The sequence below is a fragment of the Carcharhinus amblyrhynchos genome, chromosome 19 (genome assembly GCF_965287045.1).
Source record: "Carcharhinus amblyrhynchos chromosome 19, sCarAmb.v2.hapA, whole genome shotgun sequence".
Classification (NCBI taxonomy): domain Eukaryota; kingdom Metazoa; phylum Chordata; class Chondrichthyes; order Carcharhiniformes; family Carcharhinidae; genus Carcharhinus; species Carcharhinus amblyrhynchos.
Genome location: NC_137342.1, coordinates 19837127 through 19852240, shown reverse-complemented (window position 1 = coordinate 19852240; position 15114 = coordinate 19837127). Strand labels below are relative to the sequence as shown.

The 15114-nt window shown below is 42.1% G+C and overlaps 1 protein-coding gene across 6 annotated transcripts in view; it reads left to right on the top strand.

Moving 5' to 3' along the window:
* Nucleotides 1–15114, top strand: part of celsr1a (cadherin EGF LAG seven-pass G-type receptor 1a) — a 312332-nt gene that overhangs the window by 273853 nt on the left and 23365 nt on the right. For all 6 annotated transcript variants that reach the window (XM_080207361.1, XM_080207358.1, XM_080207360.1 and 3 more), the window contains exons 22-29: nucleotides 1234–1408; nucleotides 2675–2842; nucleotides 3422–3548; nucleotides 7371–7571; nucleotides 11740–11914; nucleotides 12873–12985; nucleotides 13481–13560; nucleotides 14968–15094. In XM_080207361.1, the coding sequence (XP_080063487.1) occupies nucleotides 1234–1408; nucleotides 2675–2842; nucleotides 3422–3548; nucleotides 7371–7571; nucleotides 11740–11914; nucleotides 12873–12985; nucleotides 13481–13560; nucleotides 14968–15094 (1166 nt within the window). The remainder of the gene's footprint in view (nucleotides 1–1233; nucleotides 1409–2674; nucleotides 2843–3421; nucleotides 3549–7370; nucleotides 7572–11739; nucleotides 11915–12872; nucleotides 12986–13480; nucleotides 13561–14967; nucleotides 15095–15114) is intronic.

The following is a 15114-nucleotide window of genomic DNA, read 5'->3' as shown; positions in this document are numbered from 1 at the left end:
ACCGTTGCCCCCAATGTGGGAGGAGTTGATGGGGCAGGATTTTGAGGCTGGTGGAGTTTCCCTGTTGGAAGAATCGATAGGGAACACATCTCTGCCAAAACTGGCTTTCTCTATAGCCAATTAATGCTCCTGAGGAGCACTGACTAGCTAGAGATGGGACTTCTGCCTCTCACTCAGGAGAAAGTCTTTACCTCAGAGAGCTGTCAGCCAGCCTGATTGACCGGCACCTGCCTGGTCCCTGTAGTGTCAGAAGCTGCAGTGGGCAGGACTAAGACTGCAAATAATCACCAGAGTCTATAACCCAGGAGCAGGTAGGTGTGGGGAGGCGAGGTGACTACTGTGGAGGGAGTAGGTGTTTGACCAGAGGATGGGGGCTGGAATGTTGATGGAGCGGCCATAGGGAGGGAGCACTGAGGTGATCACACTGTGTAGGGGGCGCCTGGTGCTGGTAAGTGGCTGATGGTAGTGCACCCACTTCCAAACAGAATCACTTTCTGGACATGGCCCTGTCCCTGAACTCTTCCCGCCAGCCTAAAAAAACTGAGACAGGGCAGGAAATGGTCCTTAAACTGCAGTCATTAGTTGGCCACTTAAGGGCCTCAATGGACAAGAACGGGTGGGTGAACCTAGTACTCACCAAACCCACTATAAGATTGCAGAGATGTTGGGGCAGGCTGGAAACAAGCAAGTGGGCCATCTGAGGAATTTCTGTAGCTTCTGACACAGGTGGACAGGCTTTGGCGTAAGGAGGTGAGTTACTCGCTGCAAGATTCCTAGCCTCTGACCTGCTCTTGTCGCCAGAGTGCACATATGGCTGTTCCATATATAAGTTTAATGGTCAACCCCCAGGATGTTGTTGATGAGGGATTCAGCAGTGGTGATGCCATTGAATGTCGGGGGAAATGGCTAGGTTCTCTTTACAGCAGAACAAGTACCACATATTATTAGGAACTATTATTTAAACAAAAATGCCCAGGATACCACATTCTAAAGATGTGTGAGTTAGGTGGATTAGCCATGCTACATTGCCTCTTAGTGTCATCGGGACTAGCTAGGGTATACATGGCTTATAGGGATAAGACCCGGGTGGGGCTGTGTTTGGTGCAGACTCGATGGGCCAAATGGCCTTCTTCTGTACTGTAGGATTCTATGTGACTGAGATTCTAGTTAAAAGTGTGAGAAGATTGTTGATTAAATTCTGCATTACAATGTCCCCTAATAATAAACCTCCAGGACAAGACAACCATCCTGAACACAACACTGGTGGGAAGTCAGAAGGTACATTTTCTAAAAGGAAGAAGAGAGATACAGATGAATCCCACCAGCATGCCGTTGCTGTGGTGATCATTTACAGATCCCTGGGATTGCTTTTGCCTGAACGATACGATCCTGATCGAAGAAGTATGAGGTAAGATTTTTCACACATTGCACACTCAAATTTATAAAACATCTGTCAGTTTTTCCAGCTTGGAATTTTGAAAATAAATTAATTCTATCCACCACGTCTAAGCTTGACTAATCATTGGCCAGTTTTCCAAATTCCCACATATCCATCTCGATTCAGAAACAAAAAGGCAAACTTATATCCTGAGGACTTGATACTTCGTACCAAACCCTAAAACCAGATAAGGTAAACTTTAAAGTCTAATTCTGTTCAGCAATTCCAGATACAATAGGTATCACTTTCACCCACTCACAAAGATTCATTGCCTACAAAATCCATAGCTTCTCAACAGGTAGTATTGGATTGCAGTAGATTTGTCTGGACTGTAACTTGCTAACTAAAGGTAAATTACTCCTTGAGTCATTTCAGAACAAAAACGTTGATCATCGATATGTACAAGTAGCCAAATTCATAGCTTTCTCAGAATTGACACAAAAAATAGCTGTAGATATCTGTCTGCATCACTCGGCAGCTCTGAACTGGGGAACAGAACTTGGCCTTGGCCCTAGTTCTTAAAAGAAGTGATTCAAGATGGGGACTAATCACAGCTATTTGTATTTTTACTTTCAGACACTTTAAGGATGTATTTTGATTTGATTTATTATTGTCACATGTATTAGTGTACAGTGAAAAGTATTGTTTCTTTGCATGCTGTACAGACAAAGCATACCATACATAGAGAAGGAAAGGAGAGAGTGCAGAATGTAGTGTCACAGTCAAAGCTAGGGTGTAGAGAAACATCAACTTAATGCTGTTCCCTTCCTAAGGCCCATTCAAAAGTCTGATGGCAACAGGGAAGAAGCTGTTCTTGAGTCGATTGGTACATGACCTCAGACTTTTGTATCTTTTTCCCGACAGAAGAAAGTGGAAGAGATTATGTCCAGGGTGCGTGCAAGTCCTTAATTATGCTGGCTGCTTTTCCTAGGCAGCGGGAAGTGTAAACAGAGTCAATGAATGGGAGGCTGGTTTGAGTGATGGACGGGGCTTCATTCATGACCCTTTGTAGTTCCTTGCGGTCTTGGGCAGAGCAGGAGCCATATCAAGCTTTGATACAGTCAGAAAGAATGTTTTACAATGGTGCATCTGTAAAAGTTGGTGAGAGTCATCACTGACATGGCATGTTTAAGGAGCGAGACATTTTTATGTGTTGCCTCAAGTCTTTCCTTGCCTGAATCCTTATGGATGGATTTATGTATATGAATCTCTTTTCAAAATATTGTTTTCCTTCAGAGTACCTAATCGACCTGTCATAAATACACCCATCGTAAGTGCTACAGTTTACACTGAGGACCAGCCTTTGCCACAACAGTTGGAGAGTCCAGTAACTCTAAAGTATCGTTTGTTTGTAACGGAGGAGAGGACCAAGCCCCTCTGTGTATTTTGGAACCATACTCTTGCGTAAGTGAGACAAAAAGAGTTTGGGCTTGTACCTTCTCTTTGAAACTGAAGTTGAGCTGATGAGATAAAAATAACATAAATTTCCTGTTGATATACCAAGGATCTAGTGTGCATCCTAATGACTTTTTAGGTACCTGATTTGGTTCTGCAGTCAACTTATAGCAACCCCTCGCTGTAACACTGTTTGATCCATCATTGCATCTAGTATAAAGCTTATTATATCATTCCCACATAATTAGAGAACTGTTTAAAACACCTCCTCACTAAGTCTGCTTGTCTCAATCCCAAATTGTTGCCATTAGAGATGCTCCACTTTGTTTTACATTCAGTCTCATTTTCTGGAGCACTTTCAGGCTGTGCAAACCTGTAGGCCTTTTGGCACACTCTTATCCACAGTTACATACAACATTCAATTCAGAAGTAAGATAAGCACGTTTCAAGAGTTAATGGGAAAGAAATAAAACTCATTCGGAATATGGGTTAGACCTGTTCAGTGTTTAACAGAGGCACAAATGTTAGAACGTTACACAGTTTGGTCTGTGGTTCATTTGTAATCCCTTTATCTGTTTCCTTTGATAGGATTGGGGGCACAGGGGGGTGGTCTTCCAAAGGATGTGAACTTGTCCTACGCAATGAGTCGCACATCAGCTGCCAGTGCAATCACATGACCAGCTTTGCAGTGCTCATGGACATCTCCAAGCGGGAGGTAAGTTAGATCTGATCACATGACCAAACACATTGTGCTCAAAGCAGTACAGCACACATTTTCCAGTTTATTGAACGCATTTTACACTTATTAAACACAGGCAGAGACATGCCTTGCTTTTTTTGTCTTATTTGCCAACGTTAAGATCAGTTTGCAGGACTTGAGCAGTCTTTTAAAAAAAACATAGCCTGTAGCGATGCTGTGTCTTTTTGAACTATGTATTAGAGTATTATTGATACTCAAGCCTCAACAGGGCTCCAGTATTTAGTAGAAAATGAGGAGGCGGGGTTATGTAAAGATGTCTCTAACTAGTATTAATTCTGACTATGTCCGCCAAACATGAGTTAGTTAATAGATTCAGGAATGTCGTGAAATTGATTTTAGTTTGTCCTGTTTAGTTTCTTTACACTTCTGCCCAATAGCCTTTAAAATGAAAGGAATGTTTGCGAGATAGAATTCATTAGTGACAAAGAATGGCTGATGGAGGCCTATGTTCACAATTTGGAGTGGGTGGGGGTAGAATGTTACGGCAACATAGCAACATCTGGGTTACTGGGCTGTGCTTGCTCCTGGGAATGCTAGAAACACTTGTTAGTTGCTGTGTGCTCTCCATTTACACGTTGCTCTGTGTGGACCCTTGTACTACCCTGTACTTTCTCCAACATAACAGCTGTTCCCTTCCTAAGGCCCAGTGAGCTGAAGGATTTATGAATATGTTGCCCCTGTCCCTGTCGGCTGTAACCATAATACCTGTGGTTTTCCGGCACAGGTTCAATTCCTGGCTCTGTCAATAACAAGAACCAAAAAAAGGAAATTGAAAGGCAGAAGCCAGCAGTGTAAAACCATGGAGCAATTATATTAATATTAATGCTGTGACTAATAATGGGCTTCACTTAATAATAATGATAAAACAGTGCAGATGTTCTGTTGCAACTAAAAGCAGGTAGTTGAAAATTTTCCTGGACATACTAATGACACTTTGAAATTTCTCTTCCTATAAAGTCCATAAAATCCCTACAGTACAGGAGGAGGCCATTCAGCCCATCAAGTTTGCACCAACTCTGACAGAGCATCTTCCCCAGCCTCACTCATGCCCTATCCCTCTGATCCCACACATTTACCATGGCTGATCCACCTAACCTACACATCTTGGGAGACTAAGGGGCAATTTAGCATGGCTAACCTGCACATATTTGATTTATTATTGTCACATGTATTAGTATACAGTGAAAAGTTTTGTTTTTTGTGTGCAATATGAAGCATGGGGCCTTGACTTTAAAATCAGGCTTGTTTTTGGTGGGTGAGCAACAGGAAGTCATAGCAACTCTCTGTCTGACCTGGAAATGAGACCTGAAATATTTTCACTGGCACGCCTCATTGAAATAGTGCCAGTCAGCCTCCCAAAATGGGATATCATCAAGAAGTGGTGGAAAATTGCCTGGCCAAAGGTGGCCTGTCAAAGACAGGTGAATGACAGGAGTGGCTGCAAGACTGTCCGGCAGGGATCGAGAAATTCTGGGCCGGGGGAGACCTGACCTTTCCTTGGGGAGGCTGGAAGGGCAACTCCTATCCTTCTCTCGGCTCTATAAGGAAAAGTGGAAAGAATTGCATTTATATAGCACCTTTCGTGAGGGATGTCCCAAACTGGCTTGATAGGCAAATATGTACTTTTGCATTGTGATGTAGGGGAATTAAAAAAAAAAGACATATTAAAATGTACCTTTTTCTGCTTCTGTGCTGTGTTGCTCTGACAGGAATCTCAAAGCTGCTCACAGAGTAAATATTGCAGTTGGGACCCAACTGCATCAGTAAGACCCAAAAAGAATGTTTTAAAAAGGGTTTGACTGGTTTTCACAGAATCATAAAATCTCTACAGTGCAGAAGGAGGCCATTTAACCCATCGAGCCTGCACCAACAACAATCCCACCCAAGCCCTATCCCTATAGTCTCATGTATTTACCTTGCTAATCCTCCTGACACTAAGGGGCAGTTTAGCATGGCCAATTCCACCTAACCTGCACATCTTTGGACTGTGGGAGGAAATCGGAGCACCGGAGGAAACGCACGCAGTCACGGGGAGAACGTGCAAACTGCACACAGACAGTTACCTGAGGCCGGAGTTGAACCCGGGTCCCTGGTGCTGTGAGGCAGCAGTGCTAATCACTGTGCCTCATGCTGCTGGCTTTGCTGGAGTGCCCATTTTACTGCTCAGGGGAACAGGTTATAATTGGCGTAGATCAGTTCCTGGTAGCTTCAGGAACCCTGGTCCTCAAATGTCTTCAGCAATTGGAAAGATTTCTATGGAGTTAACTTTCCCTCTTATTCATCTTCAAGCGATTACAGGGTGTAAGCGAATGGGCTGACTTTAATTTCCCATTCATCTGGTTTCACCAGTGGGTATGGTTAGAGTAACTCCACAATGGTTTCCAGTTTACACTGGTGCGAGTTCTCCAGGTAATGGCCAGACAAGGACCTTGACAAAGCCTTGCATCAAACTGGTGAACATAAAATGCTGAGCAGTAGTAATAATTCTTGATAAATTGTTGTTACCATAAACGTAATGTGCAAAAAAAAGCAGTGCTGGAAAGTAATGTTGCTTTAGTTGTAACCATCAATTTTATTAAATTAACTTATTGGTTAAAGCTGATTGTTTATTAAGGGACTGGCAAAACCACAACTGTTCTCTGGTACATTGATCTTATTAATCTGCAGCATTGTTGTTTGTTGAAGAACTATCTTGTTAGCTGAATTATTCCTGGATCAGCAATCACTGTTTGGTGTCCTCTCGCAGAAGGAATTTTACTCTTTGTATATTCACAATATATACTGAAACACTGCTCCACAAATACCTCAGCAAAAGTACCACTGACTATAAAACAAACCTGAAAGGGTCACAAACAACACAAGTCAAAGATCAGACATTAAAAATGCTCTTTTGGTGTATCATTAAAGTAGTTTGTCGCTGTAAATTTATTTCATTAAACGTTAACGTCAAACGTTACAGCAATTTTCACAACATGTCAAAAATAGTTCAAGTTTGTTTTTACAGTTTTCCATTAAATACGTAACGTGACTATCATATTCTGTGTAAAGGTCAATTTGTAAGAATCCCTTTATGAACAATCACCCTTCTTTTTGGGGATGGCATGGGGGCACAGTGGTTAGCACTGCTGCCTCACAGCGCCAAAGACCTGGTTCAATTCAAACCTATGGTCACTGTCTGTGTGGAGTTTGACATTCTCCCCATGTCCTTGTGGGTTTCCTCCAGGTGCTCTGATTTCCTTTTGTGATGTGCAGGTTAAGTTGATTGGCCATGCTAAATTGACCCTTAGTGTCAGGGGAACTAGCTGGGTAAATATATGGGGTTACGGGGATAGGGCCTGGGTGGAGCCTCAGTGGGCCAAATGGCCTCCTTCTGCATGTAGGGATTCTATGTTTCTTATTTAAGAAAACTACCTCTGGGCGAGGGGCACCTCAGCTATTAATTTCAATTCAGGGTAAGACAGTTATGGACAATGCCGAACTCCTATGATGAATCACTCTGGGTCATAGATTTCTCAAGGCTTTATATTAATTTAGGATTTGAATGGTCTGATACGAAGGGTCACAGCTAGGCTTCAGCAGTTAGTTTCACTAGCTTCCTTCCAACATATCTCAGGCTTGCAAGGTGTAGTATCCAGTAAGCCAATTGAAAATTCATGAAAATGTGCCCAGCAAATTTGGGCACCTTCAGGTTTGTCATAGGCAGTGCTAAGTAGGGCTCAACCTTTTGACTTTCCACGTGTATGACCTTTAATATTCCTGTAATCGATTCTTTTCCAGCATGGTGAGGTCCTGCCATTGAAGATTGTCACCTACACCACTGTCTCAATATCCTTGTTTGCTTTATTTGTGACGTTCCTGTTCCTTATGCTGGTCAGAACTCTGCGCTCAAACCTCCATAGCATCCACAAAAATCTGGTGGCAGCTCTCTTCTTCTCAGAACTCGTCTTCCTCATTGGAATTAACCAGACAGACAATCCAGTAAGTGCTTTTTTTTTTCATTCATTTGTGGGACATGGGCGTCACTGGCTAGCAAGCATTTATTGCCCATCCCTAGTTGCCCTTGAGAAGTGATGAATGGTCTTCTTGCAACTGAGTGACTTGCTCGGCCATTTCAGAGGGCAGTTGAGAGTCAACCACATTACTATGGCTCCGGAGTCACATGTAGGCCAGGCCAGTAAGGACAGCAGATTTCCTTCCCTAAAAGGAACCAGATGGGTTTTTCTGACAATCAACAATGGTTTCATGGTCAACAGTAAAAAGATAAGAACATAAGAACTAGGAGCAGGAGTAGGCTATCTGGCCCCTCAAGCCTGCTCTGCCATTCAATAAGATCATGGCAGATCTTTATGTGGACTCAGCTCCACTTATCTGCCCGCTCATCATAACCCTTAATTCCTCTACTGTCCAAAAATTTATCTATCCTTGCTTTAAAAACATTCAATGAGGTAGCCTCAACTGCTTCACTGGGCAGGGAATTCCACAGATTCACAACCCTTTGTGTGAAGAAGATCCTCCTCAACTCAGTCCTAAATCTGCTTCCTCTAATGTCCCCTAGTTCTAGTTTCACCTGCCAGTGGAAACAACTTCCCTGCTTCTACCTTATCTATTCCCTTCATAATCTTATAAGTTTCTATAAGATCTCCCCTCATTCTTAATAGATTATTAATTCCAGATATTTTTATTGAATTCCAGTTCCAATATCTGCCATGGCGGGATTTGAACCCGGGTCAAGAACAGTGAACAAAGATCACTATGACATAGGAACAGGCCCTTTGGCCGTCACCAATCACGTTTACCTATTTAACCGACTGCTTATATCCCTCTATTCACTGTTTGTTCATATGCCTGTCAAGATGAGTCTTAAATGTGGCTAACGTAACTGCCTCAACCACCTCACTTGGCAGTGCATTCCAGGCCCCCACCGCCCTCTGTATAAAAAAAAACTTCCCCCGCACATCTCCATTGAACTTTTCCTCCCTTATCTAGAACTTGTTCCCCCCTATAATTGTCTTTCTGCCCTGGGAAAAGGCTTCCAACAGTTTACCCTATTCATACCTCTCCTAATTTTATCACCTTCGATCAGTTTGTCCCCTTGGCCTCCCTCTTTCCAGGGAGAACAATCCCAGATCAATCAGCATCCCCAGAACATTAGCTGAGTTTCTGGATTTAACACCACGAGGCCATTGCCTAATACCTCAACGCTATTAAATCCCAGTACAATCAGTGGGATCAACTGTGAATATTCTCAGAAATGTAATGCATAATCCAATTCATGATCATCCAATATTTTTCCAGATCTCAGTAACAAATTCAAAGCAGGTGGATGGCATCAAATTTTATTCCACGTACTAGATACATGGGAATGATGTGAATTATCCATTTCCTAATGAGAAAAATCAATGTTTCAGGTGTCCCTTGGTTAATTAGTTGTGGAAGATTGTCACATCTGAGATGAAAATTGCCACAATGGGGTCGAAATAGAATTTGCTCTTGCTGTTTTTAATTGGGGCTGGCAAATTTCTTTGCCGTCTGTTCAGACTACTGTCTAACTGATAACAGCAACAAAGTCGATATTCTTGTGTTAAAATTCAGGCCCAGTAGTCATCTTAAGACTTTGAAACACTGTAAGTAGTATGGAGTCTCTTGAAGTGTGCAACAGTGTGACATAAACCAATAATTTACAGTAATGCTGAACTTGATTGAAATTGTTTAGCATGTATAATCCCAACAGCACATACTTGCACGAAAGTGAGGGCTCCTCATCATTAATCATCCCTCTGTAGTCACTTTTTACAGTTCTGTGGCTATTTTGCCTGTAATTACTTGCGCAGTATTTAAATCCTCTTTCTGTGTGGGTGAGCTAATATTTGCGGTTCATTTGCAAGGAACTCACTGCTTTTGAAATGGAAAGATTTGGAGCATTTGCCTGATTTTCAGATTGCACAAAAGGAACCTACAGTTTCTGAGCTTCATGAATTTTTTTTCAGACTTTTTTCTAATTGATTTTACGCAAAAATCATATTTGCCCCCCAGCTGAAGTCTCATCACAGAATCATAGAATCCTACAGTGCAGAAGAAGGCCATTCAGTCCATCATGTCTGCACCGACCATAATTCCACCCAGGTCCTACCCCCATAACCCCATGCATTTACCCTAGCTGGTCCCCCTGACACTAAGGGGCAATTTACCATGGCCAATCTATCTAATCTACACGTTTTTGCTGCTTATCAGGCACATCTTCATGTGCCCGATAAGCAACAGTAATTAGATTTTAACCGAACACAGCCCCAAATGTTTGTGAACCAGCCGAATATTTCCACTCACATAGAAGAAGATCATTTAATTTTTAACAAGTTCTGAATACTTGTGGTCGTTGCCAGAGGAAACTCATTAGCAGCATCTAGTGGAAACATACATTATTGCAAGCAAAGCCTCAACACAAGTAGATGGGAAAATCTGAGAACTTTGGGAAGCTCAGCAGTGCTGCTTTGTGTCTGGCAGCTGGGTTGGCTGGCTGTCCTTAGGAAGTTTGACCTTGTCTGATGATATCATTCACTGCATCAGGCTGAAAATGAGTCCAAAGAACAGAAAAGAAAAAAAATTGCTAATGTGGACCTTAATGAATTGGATCCTGCAGGTGGCTAATGAATAGGGTTACTTGCCAGCTGTACATTTATCAGATTTTAGGGCCTTGATATTTGTCTGAAGGTGCAGAGGGGGGTGGTGGAAACACCCAGCAAGGGCGGGAATGCATTCCCTGTTTTCCACATTTTAATTATGGAGAGGTATATGTAAGAGTAAGAAACAAAGACTTGGAATATTGATCTTCTGCTGGATATCATTGTTGAAATGGACGGTGGTCACATAATATGACTCTGAAAACGAAGGTCTGAAGCTTTTGCAAATTGAGCCTATGGCTTATTCTACATAATGCTGGTGTACTGCAGATGCCAATTGGATATCAATACAGTTCACTGGTTGTGCCAACAAAGCAAAACTCCCCACCACCGATAACATAATCTGAATGGGGCAACTGATAAAGCTACATTCAGTATATGTAGGCACACGTGTGGATAATGCTAAGATAGCTTCTTAACACAGGTGTGTCAACTCGTTGGAAAATAATAAATGTTGCCCGGGACTATAGCACTTTATCACAGCTTATCATAGGTGAACTATTTAATTTCTGTTCAAGTAAAACATGAACAATCGAACAAATTGCATGTGTTTGGGATTCATCCAAACCCTTGTTAGTCTTTGATAAAGAACAGCAAACATTAAGAGAGGTCTCATTATGTGGATTATCAAATATTTGTAAATTATTAAAATTCAATTTGCCATTATAAAGTAGCCACCGATTCTGAATGTGCCTTCAGAAAAAATTCACCACAGTTTTTAAACTTTGAAAAGTTGCTCATTACAAGGATCACAATTCATTAAAGCTTTTTAGAACAAAGAAAAGTACAGCACAGGAACAGGCCCTTCGGCCCTCCAGGCCCATGTCGATCATGATGCCCTAACTAAACTTAAAAAGAAACCTCCTGCCCTAAAAAAACAAGTGCTTAAGTGACTGGTTATTCTGACGTGATTTTCGAAGACTGTCGGTTTGAACTGTAGATCCTGACTTTACCAGACCAAAGGTTTACCTGGAGAGTAGGGACAGTGAACGTTTACACTGGACAGCATGCTTTGTTGATAAGTAAATCATGTCCATATTGCATTACTATCGTTATATCGTGGACACTGCCAAAACAACGCAATGTTCGTACACTTATTTCATAGAAAAAAAGTAGAAAATAAACGTACAGCAATGGTTGTGTCTTAGTAAATATTCCTTGCATATGTATACATTCCGTGCTGTATGTGATGAAGTAGAGCTGTAGATATAAAAATATACCTAACTTACATAGTAACTTATCACAGCTCTCAAATGTATCAAAGGTTCACACTTTTTTTTTACTTAAATGCCAGTCAGTCCAAAATCTCGTCAGAAAACTGGAACCTCCTGTGTTGTAACATTCCCTCCAACGTTGGGCTGACTGCATAGATTATGTTTAAATATTCGGGTGGAAGTGTTGCTGCTGGTGTTATTGAGCAGAAGAAAGATGGCTAGTCCGGCAGTGACTGTGTCTTTTCTCTTTTGAAGTTTGTATGCAGTGTGATAGCCCTCTTGCTGCATTATTTCTACCTGTGCACCTTTGCCTGGACGTTTGTGGAGGGTCTCCACATTTACCGTATGCTGACTGACATGAGGAATGTGAACCATGGACACATGAGGTTCTATTACACCATCGGATGGGGAATTCCTGCTATTATAACAGGTAACCTGATTGGTGATGGAAAAATCTCAAGAGCTGCCAACTGTGTGGTTCAGATCACAAGTAAACTAGGAGTATTTCCGACCGGCTGGTCTCCCGCATGCTGAGGTAGACTTTGACTTTGTGTAATGATGTAAGATGGGTGCGACTGAACCAAAGAACAAAGAAAATTACAGCACAGGAACAGGCTCTTCAGCCTTCCAAGCCTGCACTGACCATGCTGCCCGACTTAATTAAAACCCCCTACCCCTTCTGGGGATCATATCCCTCTATTCCCATCTCATTCATGTACTTGTCAAGACACCCCTTAAAAGTCACGAACTTCAGTGGAAGTAAAAATCAGTAGAATTATAAAACAGGCCATTCACTGTCACCTGGTGTTAGACAAGTCAAAATCTACCTCACTGAAATAAGAATTAAGCTTCAGACAGAATCATAGAATCCCCCTGCAGTGCAGGAGACCATTCGGTCCATTGAGTCTGCAACAACTCTCTGGAAGAGTAACTTACCCCCACATATTTACCCCGCTAATGCCCCTAACATATACTAAGAAGCAGTTATAGCATGGCCAACCCACCGAACCTGCACATCTTTGGCATGTGGGAGGAAACCAGAGCATCTGGAGGAAACCCATACAGACATGGGGAGAACGTGCAAACTCCACATAATCAAAGAAGACCGGAATCGAATTCGGGTCCCTGGTGCTGAGAGACAGCAGTGCTAACCGCTGTGTCACCGTGGGTTCAAACGACATGTAATTGATTTGAAACATTGACCCTTTGTCTCTTTCCCCACGGTTCTGACGGACGGGTAGATAGTTGATTCACATTGTTTTGATTTCAGATTTCCAGCATCAGTGATATTTTACTCTTTAAGAGGAGTGATGCTGCTTAGTGTGCAAAGGGGACATTTTATACATGGATATGAATTAAAGGAAGGAACTGTTTTGTGTTGTTTTAAGGTTTGGCGATGGGGTTAGACCCACAAGGCTATGGAAACCCTGACTTCTGCTGGCTGTCAGTGCATGACACTCTGATCTGGAGCTTTGCGGGCCCTATCTGTGTGGTAGTCATTGTAAGTACACTTTGTCGCCTTTCGATTGCAGTATTGTGAAACCAAAAATGGGCAGTATTCACAAACATTTCTCATTCTGTTATACAGTATTTTAAAATAAACATGCATCTTTGTCAGATTTAAGAGTATACATTCATGCTTTTACCAATAGAAATTTTAGCAAAAACTTTGCAAACGTTATCCTCATACTGACTTTTGCTCCTATTGTGGAAAAATGGAATATTTCCCCCTCTCAGCTTCCTGGATTTAGCTCTGGTTTATTTGTCTTCTAAGCAACTGTATTTTTCACAAAATGTGTGGGAAGTCATGGAATCATAGAATCCCAACAGTGCAGAAGGAGGCCGTTCAGTCCATCAAGTCTGCATTGACAATGATCCCATCAGGCCCTGTCCCCACAACCCCCTATATTTACCCTGCTAATTCCCCTGACACTAATGGACAATTTATCATGGACAATCCACCTAACTTATTTATCTTTACTTTCTTTTACTTAAGATAAATATTGTCATCTTCATACTCGCTGCCAAAGCATCTTGCGGACCGAGGCACAGGTCTTTTGAAAAGACTGGTATCATGTGAGTCTTGCATCCACATTTTTAAGTTTTATTATTAACAGTGAGTATCATCCAGGCAATATGTGGAACGTTTGCAATACTTTTGGAATTAAGGATGGAAAGAAGATATTTGTTAATTGATTGTGGGTTTTGTGAACATTGCTGAAAGCAGTGTTATTCGTGGTAGGTGGAGGGCACAGAACTGCCTGTACTTTGGGCACAAATTGGCATCAGGTTGACGATCACAGTCATTAAGGATAGCTAGCTAAAAAATGATGCTATTTGTATTGATGGACCAGAGCAAGAATTGGATGGAGCTTTGATCTCCACGATCTGGGAGAGGAGCTCAATATTGATACTGAGCTGGGGGTTTTTTTAAGGTGGGAAATGCCTTGATTCTGCTACACAATGTCTGTACCTGGGTTTTGTGCATCCTTCTGCTTTCTGAGGGAACATAGCCAAATGGCTAACAATTGCTTCAAAGAGAAGGAACTTCTACATTTATATCAGTCAGGCTTAAATCTGAGTCCAGACCACGTCAGTGAAAAGCACATCCAATCCCAGAGAATTTCAACTGGAAACTCGGGGGAGGATGGGTGAGGGGGGGCGTGGTGGGGCGGGTGGTGGGATAAGGGATTCAGTATTCTCCCTTTTGCTATGTTGATCAAAGGTTGATACAAGTACAAAATTAACCATCAGTGAAAATGAAACCAGAGAAGGATGAATACAACAGATGGGTTAAGCAGAACTAGCAAAGAGTTCCCGTTTGGTTGGCTGAGGCTGAGTCTGTGGAGGAGGAAGTTTTACTCCACTTCATTCCGGAGTCAGGGCAGGATCAGGCAGCAACTCCTCACCAATGTTACCACTGGAGCATTAACGCAGTCTGAAACTACCCAATGAAATCCAATTCCTCTAGAAGGATCTCTTGTGGAGCTTTCTGCATATTGGACATGATAACGTGGTGGGTGGAAGAGCCCAGTGACAAAGAGGCAGATAACAGTGGAAGAGTTGTAGCTTGAGTGTGAGGAAATATTCGAGGGATTAGTTGAATTGCTAGGAAAATCAAGGCTATGTTAGGTGGATGAATCATCCAGGTGAGCAAACATTACAGTATCCTTCATCAGTCGAAGGAAGCTGAGGGCCTGCTAATCATGAACACTGGAACATGTGAGTTGATGGACTTGACTTTACAATAGAAATACTTTGGAATGAAAGCTTACCACTGCAGATGACATAGCTGTCAAAAGGAAGTGGATAAAACAGCCATGATGGTTACCCACAATGAGAAAGGTGATTTAAATTCTATTTTGCAATATGATAGAAGCTACAGAGCAATCTTCAAATGAAATCAGGTCAGTCCGATGACTTTCCATTTCCTACCTACATCTGTATCTTTGAGCACTGAGTGAGATCCATGTTTTCTTTTAGATCTGGTCTGAGGACAGCTTTCCTTATGCTGCTTCTCATCAGTGCGACCTGGTTGCTGGGGTTGATGGCAGTGAATAACGACACGATGACTTTCCATTATCTGTTTGCCGTTTTCAGCTGTTTCCAGGTAAGATGAAAGCTGCAGGT